At 34.0% G+C, this 16,431-nt stretch overlaps 1 protein-coding gene across 1 annotated transcript in view; it reads left to right on the forward strand.

Annotated features, from left to right (window-relative positions):
• LOC18052830 (probable aminotransferase TAT2) overlaps positions 1–16,225 on the forward strand; it is an 18,166-nt gene extending 1,941 nt beyond the window's left edge. Inside the window, 8 exon segments of the mRNA XM_024190793.1 lie at positions 5,207–5,395; positions 5,397–5,625; positions 13,373–13,389; positions 14,476–14,694; positions 14,826–14,885; positions 15,461–15,616; positions 15,710–15,803; positions 16,107–16,225. Coding sequence (XP_024046561.1) covers positions 5,207–5,395; positions 5,397–5,625; positions 13,373–13,389; positions 14,476–14,694; positions 14,826–14,885; positions 15,461–15,616; positions 15,710–15,803; positions 16,107–16,225 — 1,083 coding nt within the window.
• The last annotated feature ends 206 nt before the right edge of the window (positions 16,226–16,431 follow it).

A 16,431-nucleotide genomic window follows, 5' to 3' on the forward strand; every position in this document is an offset into this window, starting at 1 on the left:
TCCCCCATAGGTGAATTCGTCATAAGGAGTACGGGTGTCATACGAAGCTTTAAGGATATTCCTAACATTTTCGCGTAATAGGGTAGGTAAACCTACAAGGAATTCTTCATTTCCAAGTTCCATGATTTGCATCATCCCTAAGGAAGAGTCTGGTAAGGAAGGTGGTTTTATAGCTTTGGAATGCATTAAATTTTCTACGTCTCAGGATGAGTAGTCCCGCCAGCGTCCTATTCTTTAAGTTTTTTTTTATCCCCTAGGAAGGGGGGGGGTGTGGGCGGGGGGAGGTCCTTCAGTCACATGGTGTAAGCCAAACACAAATAATGCAAACAGTCTCTATATAGAAATTAGACAAAAACAGGTTAATTATGAAATTCGTAATTGTACTAGCTGTCTATGAAAGGACTAGTGTATTCAGAGTCAATGTTGGTCCTCGAATATAACAAATAATAGCACATGAAAAAAAAAAGAATTTACACCTTTTATTTCACTCTTATTTATTAGTAGCACATTAATTTTTTTAAGCAAAATCAAAGTTACTAAAATGAAATGCAAGGTAAGCCATTCATGGTTAAAAAGAAAATATTAAAATTAAAATGACTAAAATATGCTAAAGAGAAGCAAATAAACTCTACTTCAAAGTTTCCATTTTTTATTCTTGAATTATCCATTCCAATATCATTTATTAATGTTACACTCTTCTTTTGAAACAGACTTTCCCCCGATCATCAAAGGAAAAATATACGATAGCTTTCTTTGCTGAGTAAACTTCTTAATCGGAGGCACAATGCGTCCCATATAGCATGAGCATACTTCTTGACCAATCACAAGATTAAAGCTCGAACTATTCCAAGATATACTATGATAAGCCTCAAACTCTTTAATTAGTTCACCAAGAGATCACAATGCAAAGGTTCCTACGCATAATTCTCTGCCCATAGCAGAAAGCATTACGCTTGCAATTTTGATTCGAAGGCTCTTGTATAGCAATTTTAAAAAACAAATACTAAATATATCTTTGCCATTAGACAGTGACAAATCTATCCTCAAATATATGCAATTTGATACGCCGCGGAGGTCATCAAGGATTCCGAAGCCTAGCAACAAGTATGCTGGGTACGTTTGAATTATGCATGGATGCTTGGAAGTCGAACGGTCACATGGCTCGAGACTTATGCATACGTTGCATGCAACATGCAGCACGTTGGAAGAATGGTCGTTGGAGCAGTCTACAGGGATCATGGGGGGATTCGGTCAACATGGGATCACTTGCTGATTGAATGGAGATTTATCATTTGGTTTAATTTATTTTCGGTTGTTTAGTTAAGCTAAAAGAATAAGTCAAGTTGAGTCAAGTTGTTAGCTTAGGACCTGCCTACAATCTCGAGTGATAGTTAGATTGTTTGGCTAAGTTGTTTTAAGTATAAATAAGCTCCAACGGACTTGAATAAAGGCATTGACTATTATCCAAAAATCAAATATCTTGTGGTCTTATTTCTCACCCTAAGTAGAAATATATTCAATCACTTACGCTTTGACTGGGACCGCTATCACAATTTCATCAAGAGCCATTCTCTCTTGATGGTATTTACGTAGCTTCACGGTCCACAGGCTATAGCGAAGATATAGGTAGCTGGCCTCCATGATCGAGCACAAAATCCATGGTCTTTTTCTCACAAAATCTATCAAAAACAGCACAGTTTCTGATCGAGTTTTCAGCACTTAAAATGCATTCCACTATCAAACACACACATACGCACGCACACAATTTTACACAAATCCCTGGAAAAGGAACGAGTACACATATGTGTAACATGGAACGAATTGGAGGGGACATGGAAAGTTAAAGCTTACTGATATATTGCTTCTTTCTTTTCTTCTTCTATCTCAGTTTCATTTCTTGAATACAAATTCTCCAATGCCGCACACGTAGGTCCCCACCCTTTTGGGCGCAAGGGTCGACAAGCGGGACGAACAGCAGGCCAGATAATTCTCCAAGCCATAGTATTTAAAAACTCGATAGACGTTCTCTTTTTCTGCGTCATCAGCTATATACCCCGACCCCGACCCGACGATGAATTGTTGTCTGGTTCGCAAGATTGAGGATAGTGTTTAGCTGCTTTTTGTGTTCAAACCCATCCAATGCCCATGAGAATTTTACAAAATAGACTATTCATTGTTTGAAGAAAAATCCACGACAAAAGTATTAAGGGATTGCAATATATTGAGAAAGCAACCTGATGCCTTTTTTTTTTTTCCCAATAAATTTAGCATCACTGGACAAGGAAATATGTGTAAGCCAAGAGATTTGACATTTCCATTGCTTGTTAATAGCTCGTTATGTACTTGGGATTCGACATGTGTGTTTTTTATTTGGGAAATTATCTCTCCACCACTTTTATTTTGTTATTTATATAATATATATCTAACTATTACAAAATTTTGACATTTTTTTGTATCACGTTTATTTCTAAACTTGTATCAATCAACTATTTTGACACAAAAAAAAAAAAAAAATTTACTCCTAAATGAATTAAAAGATTATTTTACAAAATTTTGAAAAATAAAAAATTATAATTACTAGAATATCCCTAAATTCAATAAAAAAGTAAATCTCAAAATCTAAGATGATAATTTTTAAAGGAAATTATAATTATAACAAAATAACTTCTTATAATTATAATTTCATTTAATTTTTGTAATTATACTAAGTATAGGAAAGTTTACAAAAATTAACCTGAAGAAAAAAGTTCCCCATAAATATTATAAACTTCCCTATAATTAATATTAAGAAACTTCCTTATACAGATAAAATGAAATTATAATTACAAAAAATTAAAATGATAATCTTTAAATGAAATTATAATTATAAAAAATTAACATATTAGATTTGACATTTATTTATTTTATTAAATTTAGGGGTATTCTAGTAATTATAATTTTTTATTTTTAAAAATTTTATACAATGAAATAGTCTTTTAATTTATTTAGGGATAAAATAGTTATTTTTTATTGTCAAAGTGGTTTATTGATACAAACTTGAAAACAAATGTTGTGCAGAAAATATGTCAAAATTTTGAAGTGATTAAATGTACATATGATGAAGCAGAAGTGGTGAAGTGATAATTTCCTTTATTTATTTCCGATCTAGATGGGTAAATTACTTAAAATATCTATTGCAAATGAAGAGAAAACAAAACTTTGACAATTTGTACAATTAAGTCCCTTAAGAGTTACGATCCAAATTTGTTTACAAAAATCGTTTTCGCTTGGTTAGATCTTAAAGGTATAAGGGCGTTGTTTTCTTGCACCTAAAGAGCTTAGAAGCCAAAAAAAAATCCAATCTCTTAAATTAACTGTATTACTGTACAATTTGTATAACTAAGTCCAGAATTTATTAAATTTACTTTAAAAAATTTAAAAGAATTTTAATTTTTAAAATACACACGAAAGAACTTGAATCATCAAATTTCAAGAGTCCACCATTTTAGACTGGCTTGCTATATACCCTTCAATTATTTACTCAGAACTTTATCTATGTTATCACCAATGGGCAGATGGCGCGCCATTCAAAGGACGTATTTCAGTAAAATTGAAATATAAGTGATTTAATTGATAAATTGAAAAGTTTTTGTGATTAAGCCACACCGCAGCACAGCGGCAGGAACTTGGGGGGTTAATTTAATTAGTTGGCTTCTAGACCACAACAGTAAAGCCAGAGCAGATAAGATTGCATATTTCACAGAAATTGATGACTTTGGAATCTTGTTTTCCACCTTATCCTTCTAGAAGTTGGATTTGTTCATTATTTATATAAAAATTAAAACTAAATCCCTCTAAATTCTAATTACTACTACAGTTGGTTGCAACAGTTGTGCAGGAGATATTTATCATCGGATTCTTATTACTACAGGTAACTGTCCCATCTTTCGCTTTTTAATTGCTTTCATGCGTTCTTATGTTTTTCATGTTCATATTATCTTATTTGTCTAGACCGCAGGTCTTTTTCATGTTCTTCCTATACATTCCTCTGCAGTCTACTGTATTTTGTCTTAGATCTTAAGTCCAATGTGTCGGAAATATTATGGTTTTGTATTTGATTGTTTGTTTCTCCTCGTCTACCAGTTGTTACTCGTCTCTTTATATTCAATATTGTGGCCGAGGCTAAGCATAAACAAAAAATCAGCTGACAAGAAATTTAGTTTACTTTTACATTCGGTTGTTTAAATTTGATGCGAAATATATGTATGAATATAAATGTTATTACAGAGTTGTTGATGATGGATGAGACTGTGGATGGAATCTCGGATCTTCCTCCTTTTCTCATTCATCATGTTATGTCCTTCATCCCTGCCAAAGAAGCTGCTTGAACTAGTATCTTGTCAAAGAGATGGAAGCAGTTTTACTCCTCATTCCCTATCTTGGATTTTGATCAACATAACCCTCGTAGGCTAGAAGATACATCTCGGTATACTTTGCGCTTTTTGAGGAAAAACGAAAAATTTCATAGAAGTCTTAAGAGAATTATCAAACTTGTGGATCGCTCCCCGTCTGGCTTCTCTAACCTTAACTTATCTATACAAAAACCGAGAATCTTCGTAAGTTTTTTGGATCTTGAACATTCGCCTCCACTATTTGATAAATGGATAAGACTGGCCTTAGAGAATGGGATCAAAGATTAGAATTTTCTCTTTGAATTGGTTTTGCTTTTGGTTCATTTGTATCAACTTAATAGAATAATAGTGCACCATAAACTGTACTCTTTTATGTCTTTCTTTCTTATATTTATTTGGTCTTTTTTGTTTTTACGACTGATTTGCTATGGTGTAGTTGGTACTTGATAGCTTAGTAAATATGATTTCTAAATAATGACTATGACAAATATAATACTAAATTTTTTATCAAATAAATGTGGGAGTAAGTCACCTTAACTTTCAAACTACAATTTCAATTGTTTACTAAACACACTAGAGTTATAGTTTAAAAAAGCCACAATTATTAGATAATAATATTAAATAGAGATTGAGTCAGTTTCTGGAAAAGTGAAGTGATTTAAAGTTTGTAAAACGTCGAGCATTTTGTAGTTATCTTTGAATGCTGAACAATGAGATGGGGAACCAGAATGTCAACTTTGTAACATTGAAGATGTAAAAAGATTCATATTAGAAGGAAAGATTTATATCAAAGGGGTTTTTGAATTATCTCATAGATAACTGCAATCTTGGTGGTTAATCTCACTATTATCGGAACAGAAAGTGGACTAAAATGTACAACCTGTTCACTTTTGTGGAATTTCAGGGCTATCGCAGATTATCTTAATCGTGACCTCTCATACAAGTTATCACCCGATGCTGTTTATCTTACAGTTGGCTGCACATAGGCAATTGAAGTCATATTAACAGTTCCAAGCTCGGCCTGGTGCCAACATTTTGCTTCCAAGACCTGGCTTCCCATACTATGAGGCTCGTGCAACACATAGCCATCTTGAGGTTTGCCATTTTGATCTTCTTCCAGAAAAAGGTTGGGAATGGGAGGTTGATCTCGATGCAGTGGAAGCTCTTGCGGATGAGAATACTGTGGCCTTGGTTATCATAAATCCTGGAAATCCTTGTGGAAATGTGTATACTTATTGTAAACAGAGGAAAAGAATAAAATCTTTTCTTATTTTTCAAGTACCTAAAACAACCAATACAATATGGTTAATTTATAGTATTACACATTCCTAATTTAACTTCTTAATTTTTGGAAATATACAAATTAGTAATAGTTAACTAATCCTAGAAATCAGGAATGTTAACTAATCTAATCTTTCTATATTTTCTACACCCCCTCAAGTTGGTGCATAGATATTAATCATGCCCAACTTGTTAATGAAAGATTCAAACTTTGGCCTAAAGTGTCCCTTGGTAAGAACATTTGCTGTTTGTTGCTCTGAAGGGATGAACAACATACAAATAACTCCATTCTCCAACTTTTCTTTAATAAAATGCCTATCAATCTCAATGTACTTCGTACGATCATGCAAAACTAGATTATTTGCAATGCTTATTGCTGATTTATTATCACAGAACAGTCTCATAGGTGCTTCAATATCTAATTTCAGTTGTCTAAGGACTTTTTTAATCTATAACACCTCGCAAACTCCATTTGTCATGGCCCTAAACTCAGCTTCAATACTACTCTTAACAACCACGTTTTGTTTTTTGCTTCACCAAGTAATTAAATTTCCCCATAAGAATGTATAGTAACCCTATGTTGATCTTCTATATAAAACTGAACCTGCCCAGTCTGCATCTATGAAATCTTCTACACTCCTTTGATCACTCTTCTTAAATAATAACCCTCTTCTAGGTGTACTCTTTAAATACTTGAGAATCTTGTGAACTGCCTCCAAATTTTCCACATAAGGTGAGTGCATATATTGACTTACAACACTAACTGCAAAGGCAATATCAAGTCTTGTGTGAGATAAATAAATGAGTTTCTCTACAAGACATTCTCCATCGGAAACCTCTCCTAACTTCTAATTAGGATCCATGGGCGTATCACTTGGTCTGCAACCACTCATTCCTGTCTCCTCTAGCAAGTTCAGAACATACTTTCTTTTTGACACAGAAATTCCCATTCTAGATCTTGCAACTCCCATACCCAAGAAATAGCATACGGGACCCAAATCCTTAATTTCAAATTCCGATGCAGGTGTTTCTTCAGCCTACACTACTAGAAAAATGGTCTTTACTGACATTAGAACAGTGTCACTAATTACTTTCAGTGACACTTGTTAATTGTGTCAGTAATCTGGCAGTCAGAAAAATAGTGATACTTGTAAGTGGTGTCAATAATTATTGTTACTATAGTATTACCAAAATCATGACACCATAGTATCAGAATATTATAATACTATATCAGTGTTTGTGATTACTGTTACTATGGTATCAATATTTGATTTACTATTTAAAAAAATATATAAAATGACATGTTACCCATTGATTTGTTGATAAAATTAAAAGGTAGTACGAAATAACAAAAACAAACTCAATTTATATTGAAAATCTTTAATTATATATTCAAATATTATTAGTACATATAACACATTCTAAAGACTTCAATAAACAAGACATTTTGTTCATAATAGAACAATCTATACATGAAAATTTCTATCATCCAATTAAATTCTTTTTATTTGTAGCTGAATTTAAGGGCTAAATTTAACAAATCTGGAAGCTAAATTGAGAAGTATTATTGCCTTTCACTCTCCTAAACATATGTAGTGCGATTGTACATTATCACACCAACGACATCTTCATTCAGCGGACTAGATAGATTAAGATACATGGAAAGTTGAGGAAGAAACTCTTTAAGCACATTATCGATGTCTGCAAAGGAATGCAAGGAAAATTAAAGAAAATGGTTCCCAATTTCCAACCGCAACAATAATTAACAAGCATTAAAAAACAACAATTAACCAAAAAAGAAAAATTTTTTTTCCAAAGGATAAATATTCAATCTAACATTTAGTTTCAACACAAGCATGTTGCTCTATCTACATATACCAATTGACTTTATTGGCTAATTAAAAGCTATCACAAATGCTCTGTTATAAACTAATCAACAATCACTTCCTTAATCTAATCTATTCAATCTTAAAGCTTTGTTAACAAGAAGGCAAAAATATAGCAGACCTTATTGCACATTCAATTTGTATAATAGACAACATTGCACTTCTCTAAGACATTGACTATAATGATGATAAATGAAATAATAAGAGCACATGAGTGACAGTTGACATATAAAAAAAATAACAAAAGGTACTACATACCTTTTATAAAGGAAGCCAAGTTCAGAAAGTCAACAAATGAACTGATCAAAATCAAAGCCCGTCCTTTGAAATACAAATAGCATAAAAGTGCCCTCCTATCAAGTTCTCATGTCATGAAATAAATAATGATTAGGAGATTCTCAAACATTTATCTAAAAATAGAGTAAAACATAAACAAATCAATCACAATCAACAGTTGCATTTAGTAATAAAATTGACTATATAAAAGAAAATACGTTTTTTCTTCAAAATTAGTCTTTGTTTCTTATTGCTTCTTGCCATAGATAATCTTTCTCAAGAAGAAATTTCCAACCATTTTGCCAAAAGAGCCTGATTTGTTTTATCCAAATTACTAATTCCTAACCCTTACCACTCGCCCCCCCTTTTCTTTTGCCAAAGTAACAGTGGCCACTTATCTAGGTAAGAACCATTAACATCATCGAACCATTCCCACAAATAGTCTCTCTTCAATCTTTCTAGTCTTTTAGCTACCCACAAAGAATTTTGAATAACAGAAACAGATCTTCAAGCATATAAACATGCAGAAATAATAGTTAACAAGCAACACACATATGCAATTGATAACTCAAAGGAAATAATTTCTAAATAACTATTTGTGAAAAATGTAAACTTATGTTGCTCTAAAAGATTACATGTTTTGTACCATTTCTTGAACTGTTGAAGGTACACGATGCAATTGCCCTGTATTGTAATAAGAAAGGAAGCAAGTAAAGGACAAGGATGAGTTATATGGCTGATAACTTTACACACACATTGCTACTAAATCTTAAGAGTCACAAATCTCCAAGCATGGAACTACATTGTGATAATACTATAGAGAGAGGCCTAATTCATACCTAAATACTCAATAAATAAATAAAGAAATGAATTCCATCCCCTGCAGATGCTAGGGAAATATGTATAAGTCTACCAATGACAATTGTTGCCAGTTGAAAGCTAACGAGATCCAACCAATCAAAGCATAGGTTCTCCATTAGAGATAAAATTTATGTTAGCTAGTCACGCCCATGGGTAGCACAGTGGGACATGTAGTTCAATGTTGCCTTCTTACCCAACTGATAGACACAAAACATAAGAAAAATAACCACACACAATAGCCAAACAACACAACAATGGTTCTCAGTTTCCATAGAAATCCATTAGATAAAAATTAAAATGAACAACTTTCCCAAACAATACTAAAAGTTATAGGTGAATGAAGTAAAATGGAAAAAAATGACTACATCTAGAACAACAACACCAGGTAGTATGACTGCAGCTAGTGGTGCCATATCAAAGCCACTGCTCCGCTTGCTGCAGATAAAATAGAAAAGGTAAAAAAAATAATGAACAAAGACATAAACGCCATACTTATCCTAATTTTATCTGTTTACAGAATGAAGATAACATATCTCAAAAGTTGAATATGTAAAGCCTTTCCCCATATAATAATTAACAAGGAACTTTCACAGTTTCACCACCTCAATGACCACATTTAAATTAATTTGTTCTATACCTTTTGGAAAGAGCACGGGAAGGAGAGAGTGATTTTGGTCGATTCATCAATCTATCACTTGAATGGGAACACGATCTATGTCTACGCCTTCTTTCTTTGTCTCTATTATACTCACGAGACCTACAAAAAAAAATTGATTAATTTCAATTATTGAGCATCAAAGATGCATTTCACACTTGTAAATAAAGTTTAGGGTTTTTGTTTTCTAATTTATTTGGTCCTTTCATCAATCATTTAATCAATTTTCTATAGATCTGATCTAAAAATATAAAAATCAAGAAATTAATCACTTTTTTTTTTATAAAAAAATTAAATTACAACCTAATACCCTCATTTTCTAAAATTCACGAAATAAAGAGATAACACATGTCAAAAATTTTCAAATCTAATATGAAAATAGCCATCTATCGCACATACCTCGCTTCTTATCTTTTATCTTTATTATGAATGAAAAGAACAGCAGCTGATGGTCACCTGGACGATGATGACGAGCAACGATAAGAGCCGAAGCGAAATGACTGCGACAAATAAGAGGCGATACTGCCATGACAAATGAGAGACAATGATCATGAAGACTAGATGACAATCGCAAGGGGAGGCAAAGCGACGACCACGAAGACTAGATGACGGCAGTTTGGGCAAGGCAGTGAGATAGGAGATCGTGTTTTGAGAGTTAGAAAATTAGGGTTATTTCATTTCTACTTACAAGTTCTTTTTCTAATTGGTTTTTTGTGTTTATATAAATGTTTTTTTGGCTAATACCTTAAAAAACAGTTACAATGGTTTTTTTCTTAAATTTAAAAGCTTGACTGTTGGAAGTCTTGGGTTCGAGTTGTATGTGGAACAAGATTAGAATTATTATATTTTTTCAACTGAGACTTTGGTGTCAGAGATCTCTAATGTCTAACTTACAGACACCATCGTATCAGTAATTTGTGATACTTAAATGTTAAACACGGAAAATGGTCCATATGTATGTAAATACTGATACTTTTTAAAAAAGTGTCACGAGTTAAGTATTAGTAAAGACCATTTTTCTAGTAGTGCTACTCATCTCATCACCATCGCTCTTAGTAAGTATTATGTCGTCTACGTATACAATCAGGACAACCATCTTTCCACCATATGTGTGTTTCACAAACATTGTATGATCAGATTGTCCTTGACTATATCCTTCTTTTCTAACAAACCTGGTAAATCTATCGAACCAAGCACGAGGAGACTGCTTCAGTCCATAAAGGGATTTCTTCAATTTACACACCTTTCCTCCAAACTTGTCTTCAAAACTAGGGGGCGCACCCATATATACTTCTTCTTCCAAATCTCCATTGAGAAATCCATTTTTGAGATCCAATTGAAACAACGACCACTCCAAATTAATAGTTACAGAGACTAGTATTCGAATGGTATTTAGTTTGGCTATGGGAGCAAATGTCTCTTGATAATCAACTCCATAGGTATGTGTGAATCCTTTTGCTACTAACCTTGCTTTATAGCGTTCTAATGATCCATCTGAGTTGTATTTCACAGTGAAAATCCACTTGCAACCAACAATCAATTTTCCTTCAAGCAAATAAACCATCTCCCACGTTCCATTTTTTTCTAGATCCTCTATTTCTTCATGAACAGCGTCCTTCCATTTAGGAACCTTTAGCGCTTCTTATATAGACTTAGGTATATCCACACTTGACAATTGTGAGACAAAAGTATGATAAGATGATGACAGGTTCTTATAAGACAAGAAATTCGAAAGGGATGTTGAGTAAATGATCTAATTCCTTTCCTAAGAGCAATGGGAAGATCTAGAGGGTCAAAATGTACTTGTGGGATAAATAAAGACTCAGACTCTATAACTTTAGAGATCGTACCTGGATTTTTAGAATCAGTGTTTTTCGGATTTGGGATTGGATCAGATTCATGGTGTTGAGGAAGTATCGCTGCGTCTTTCTTACTTTGAATCTGTTTCTCCCTAGTGTAAGTTTTCCTGAACAATCTCTCATTATTGAAGCGTGTCACGTCTATTATCCTAGTGCCAGTTTTATGTTCAGGCACTAAGGGAGTCCTCCTATCCTCTTTATTCAAGGTATTAGGATTAAAAATTTCAGTTTCAATATTTGTCTTCCCATTATTACTCATGTCAAGCTCAAACACCGAGTCTTCATTTCCTTTCCCCCCTTGAAGAGGAGGATTAAAAAAACTTTGAGACTCAAAGAATGTAACATCCATCGTGACAAAATATTTTTGTTTGTTAGGATCAAAACATTTATACCTTTTTTGAGTAGGAGAATAGCCTAGAAAAACACATTTTATAGCTCTTGGATCTAGATTATCCCTATTATAATTGTGCATATGTACAAAGACAACACATCCAAAGATCTTTAAAGGTAAATCTAAAGTCAAACGTGTCATTGGAAAGATTTTTTAAAAACTATCAATGGTGTCTTAAAGTTCAAAACTCTTTATGGCATCCTATTAATAAGATATGTAGCAGTAAGAATTGCTTCCCCCCCCCCCCCCATAAGTACTTTAGTGGTGAACATTAAAGACCTAGCTACTTTTAGGAGGTGCTTATTTTTTCGTTCTGCTATCCCGTTTTGTTGAGGAGTGTCATTACAAGAGTTGGGAAGAACAATTCCTTTTTCTAAGAAAAATGACCCCAATATTTAATTAAAGTATTCCTTCTCATTGTCACTTCGAAACAATTGAATGTTTATTTGAAATTGTGTTTCAACCATATTATAAAAGTTTTAAAAAATATGTTCTGTTGCAGATTTTTCTTTGAGTTAATAGACCCAACTTAGGCGAGTATGATCATCAATAAATGTTATAAGCCATCTTTTTCCAAAATTAGTTAATTTCCTAGAGGGACCCCACACATCACTATGAGTAAGGGTAAAAGGCTTGGATGCTTTATATGGTTGAATAGGAAAAGATGCACGATGGTGTTTAGCTAACTGACAAATATCGCATTGAAAAGACAATAGAAGTTTATTACGAAATAAGTTTGGAAACAAATGTTTTAAATATAAAAAGCTAGGATAGCCTAACTTACGATGCCACGGCATTATTTTATAATCAGTAGAACTAAAGCATGCTCCGAGATTTGAAATTTTCTGTTTCTGACACATAAAGTTCCCATCATCAAAGTAATAGAGACCGCTATACTCTCTAGCATTGCCAATCATCCTCCCTGTTTCTAGTTCCTGAAATTCACAACAATTTGGAAGAAATTTAGCACAACACTTTAAATCATGAGTTATTTTACTTACAGAAAAAAGATTACAAGAGAGATTTGGAACATGAAGGACATCGTGAAGAACGAGAGTATTAGAGATAACAATTGACCCTTTCCCAGCAATTGCCGAGAGGGAGCCATCAGCAATCTTAATTTTTTGATTGCCTGCACAAGGACTATAGAAAGAAAATAATTTAGAGCATCCAGTCATATGATCGGTGGCACTTGAATCTATTATCCATGGACAAAGAGGAATAGTGGACACATTAAAGATAATAGATTGAAGATAATTACCTTTCTGGGCCAAGGAACAAGAAGAAGATACTGGATTAGTCGCTTGTGTGGACTGAAAAAGTTTATACATTTGTTCTAATTGTTCCTTACTGAATGAAGGTGTCGTAGCTGTAGTTGCAGTGTTTCCATTCTCCTCAATGGCTGAGTGGAAGGCCTTTGAGTCACTGTTTGACTAACTAAAATTTCATGGCTTCCAATTAGGAGGTTTTTCGTGTAAATCCCAACAAGTCTCCCTAATGTGACGTGGTTTATGGCAGCGATCACACCACACTTTTTCTCCTTTCTTGTTATGCCATGCTTGGGATGGGAAATTATTGTGATTAGTCCCTGTCATTAGAGCTGAAACTTCTGGAGTGGATATAGTTTTTTCTCTTAACATCACTTTGCGTCGACCTTCCTCTCGTTGTACTTTTGAAAATACTTCCCGAATTGATGGCAAATGAATTCTGCCAAGAATCCGACCTCGCACTTCATCAAGGTTCTTATTCAAACCTACCAAAAATTCATAAACACGATCATCTTCAATTCGTTTTAAATAACGAACACTATCTGTCATACAGGCCCAATCGAGCTCCTTCCTTAAGGCCTTCATCTTGTTGTAATACTCAGAAACCGCACGATCACCTTGCCTAGTCTGCCATAGTCTTGTTTTCAATTCGAAAATCTGTGATGAATTTTTTAGATCATAATACGTTTCTCAGACCGCATCCCATACATCCTCTGCGGTAGAAAGAAACAAATACATCCTCCCAATTGAAATCTCCATGGAATTGATCAACCAGGACATAACTAGGGAATTTTCTGACTTCCAAGTCTTCCATGTTGGATCAGGTTTTTCGGGCTCCTTCGTCTCACCGGTGATGTAGCCAAGTCTACCCTTGCCATCGACCACCAACTAAATGGATTGCGCCCATTCTAGATAGTTCTTGCCGTTCAATTTGTGACCGGTTAATTGCATGGGAAACTCTCACTTCCGTTCAAGTTTCCAGATCTCGACGGTAGAAACTCCCCTACACCAATTCTAGTAGATGTAGCAGTGAAATTGGTATCACAAGTTACTGTAACCCCATGCATGGTGTTTTGCGCCATTACAACAAGACAATGAACAAATCCGTATGGGAGTCAAGCCAGGCTTAATTCTGCCATAGCTTTGATACCATGTAAACAGAGGAGAAGAACAAAGTCTTTTCTTATTTTTTTAAGTACCTCTAATAGCCAGTACAATGGGATAATTTATAGGACTACGCATTCCTAATTTAACTTCCTAATTTTTGAAAATATACAAATTAGTAATAACTGTACAAATCAAATAGATTAGACAACTAATCCTAAAAATCAGAAATGTCAACTAATCTACTCTTTCCATATTTTCTGCACTTATCAACATTTACACAAGGTGAGCAAACTGATATTTGGACTCTTAGGTTAGAAAAAGGAAAAAAATGGGACGAAATTAAAAGGGAAACGAAAATGTTAATGGCTATTGAGTCTTATTTTATTTAATGACTGACACTGCAATACTTAGCCTTATTATTTAAAATTTTCAAACCCATAAATTAATGGCTCTAAAGCTTCTGTAAGAATATTGGTGTTTGTTAATCCATTGAATATTAGATTGCAGAGACAGCAAAAAAACTTGGGATCATGGTGATTGCAAATGAAGTTTATGGCCATCTTGCATTTGGGAATACTCCTTTTGTATCAATGGGAGTGTTTGGGTCAATTGTGCCTCTCCTTACACTTGGATCCATATCAAAGAGAGGAATAGTTCCTGGCTTGCGGCTGGGTTGGCTTGTGACAAGTGATCCCAATGGCATCCTTCAAGACTCAGGGGTAGCTTTCTTTCACTCTATCTCTCTCAATACGAGGATGGATGATTATCTTCTTTTAAGTGAAAGCGTCTATACTACTGTTGTAAGCCTACAACAATGATCATGATCTTTTTTGGTTTTGTACTTTCTCAGATTGTTGATTCCATTAAGATCTTTCTCAATATCTCCTCTGATCCTGCAACATTCATTCAGGTTTGTGTTTATGATGCTTTTATCAAAGAACATGGTTATATTGAAATAGAGTTACAAAGATTCATCCTGAACTTCTATAAAAGTTTGCCATAAATAATTAAGATAGTGAGTAACAATTATCTTTCACACGCTTAAGTCTCAACTTTATATTTTTGTTAAATTAATTCTCATATTTTATGACATGCATTAAGTTAAGAGTTTCTTGAAAATGTCATGCAGCGGTACTAATGAATTCCATCACAGTAAATCATAAGTTCATAAATTAGATAGTGACAACTAATTTCTTAGTGTGTGTGACGGGTAAAAATAATTAAGCACTCTAGACTTTTATTTTTACGTTTTTTGTAAATAATGCATCAATGGATACCCCTCTCCGCTCATGTGAGCAGGGTTTGAAGTTTGAACCCCAGACTTCTTGTACCACCCAAGGGAATTTTCTAGTTGAACCAACTGGCACCGATAAGCACTCAGATTTCACATCTTGTTTTTCTTGATTTTCTCACATTTTGTTCTTCTCACATCTTGTTTTTCTTGATTTTCCTTCTGAAAATATAACAATGTGCTTTATGCATCAGGGAGCAGTTCCTCAAATCCTTGAGAAAACTGAAGAGGAATTCTTTTCTAAGATCATTGACATTCTAAGAGAGACTGCAGATAAATGCTGTGATCGACTTAAGGAGATCCCTTGCATAACTTGCCCTAAGAAACCAGAAGGGTCCATGTTTGTAATGGTAAGACTTAAGAGCATCATATATATATGATTGTACTATTGTGGTTCCGAAGATAAATGTTTATGTCCTGAATAGTATTTACTGCTTTTGTAGGTGAAACTGAACTATTCACTGTTGGAAGGCATTAACAGCGACATGGAATTTGCTCTCAAGCTGGCTAAAGAGGAATCAGTCATTGTTTTACCAGGCAAGATACATAAAATCTATATTTACCAATCAGCATAATACTTTTCTTTATCTATGCACCTTCGAAATTTTTTGCCTCCGAAGCTTGTTGCTTCATGAAAATAGATATTATGAGGAAATTGGTGTTTATTTATCCCCCACTAGTTTCAGACATTTTCAGTATTTGGTTTAATAACAAATAAAACATGAGATTTGTGGCCTGGAAAGAAAGTCACAAAATAACAGAAACTCTAAACTTAATTGTGCTTACAGCAAGTGCTAAAGAGATTTTTGCTAACTAACCCTTTGATTCTGGAAATAACAGGGATTACTGTGGGTTTGAAAGACTGGCTACGCATAACTTTTGCCGTTGAGCCTTCAGCTCTTGAAAATGGCCTTGGGAGGATGAAAGCCTTTTATGACAGGCATGCCGAGAAGCAGTAAGATTATTAATTTATATGAAGCTATCAAGTCTTAGTATGGGGATCAACCATGGCTCGTTGATCTCGTGTTCCTTTTCAGTCTCTGTTTCTCTGACATTGTCCGAGTTACTGCTGACATGTGAAATAAAATCCCATCTTCTTCTGTGGAAAATAAATCAAAGACCTAAGAAGGGATGTGATCCGCAACTTCTCGTTGCATCATCACCA

Source organism: Citrus clementina, unplaced genomic scaffold (assembly GCF_000493195.1).
Source record: "Citrus clementina cultivar Clemenules unplaced genomic scaffold, Citrus_clementina_v1.0 scaffold_2, whole genome shotgun sequence".
Lineage (NCBI taxonomy): Eukaryota > Viridiplantae > Streptophyta > Magnoliopsida > Sapindales > Rutaceae > Citrus > Citrus x clementina.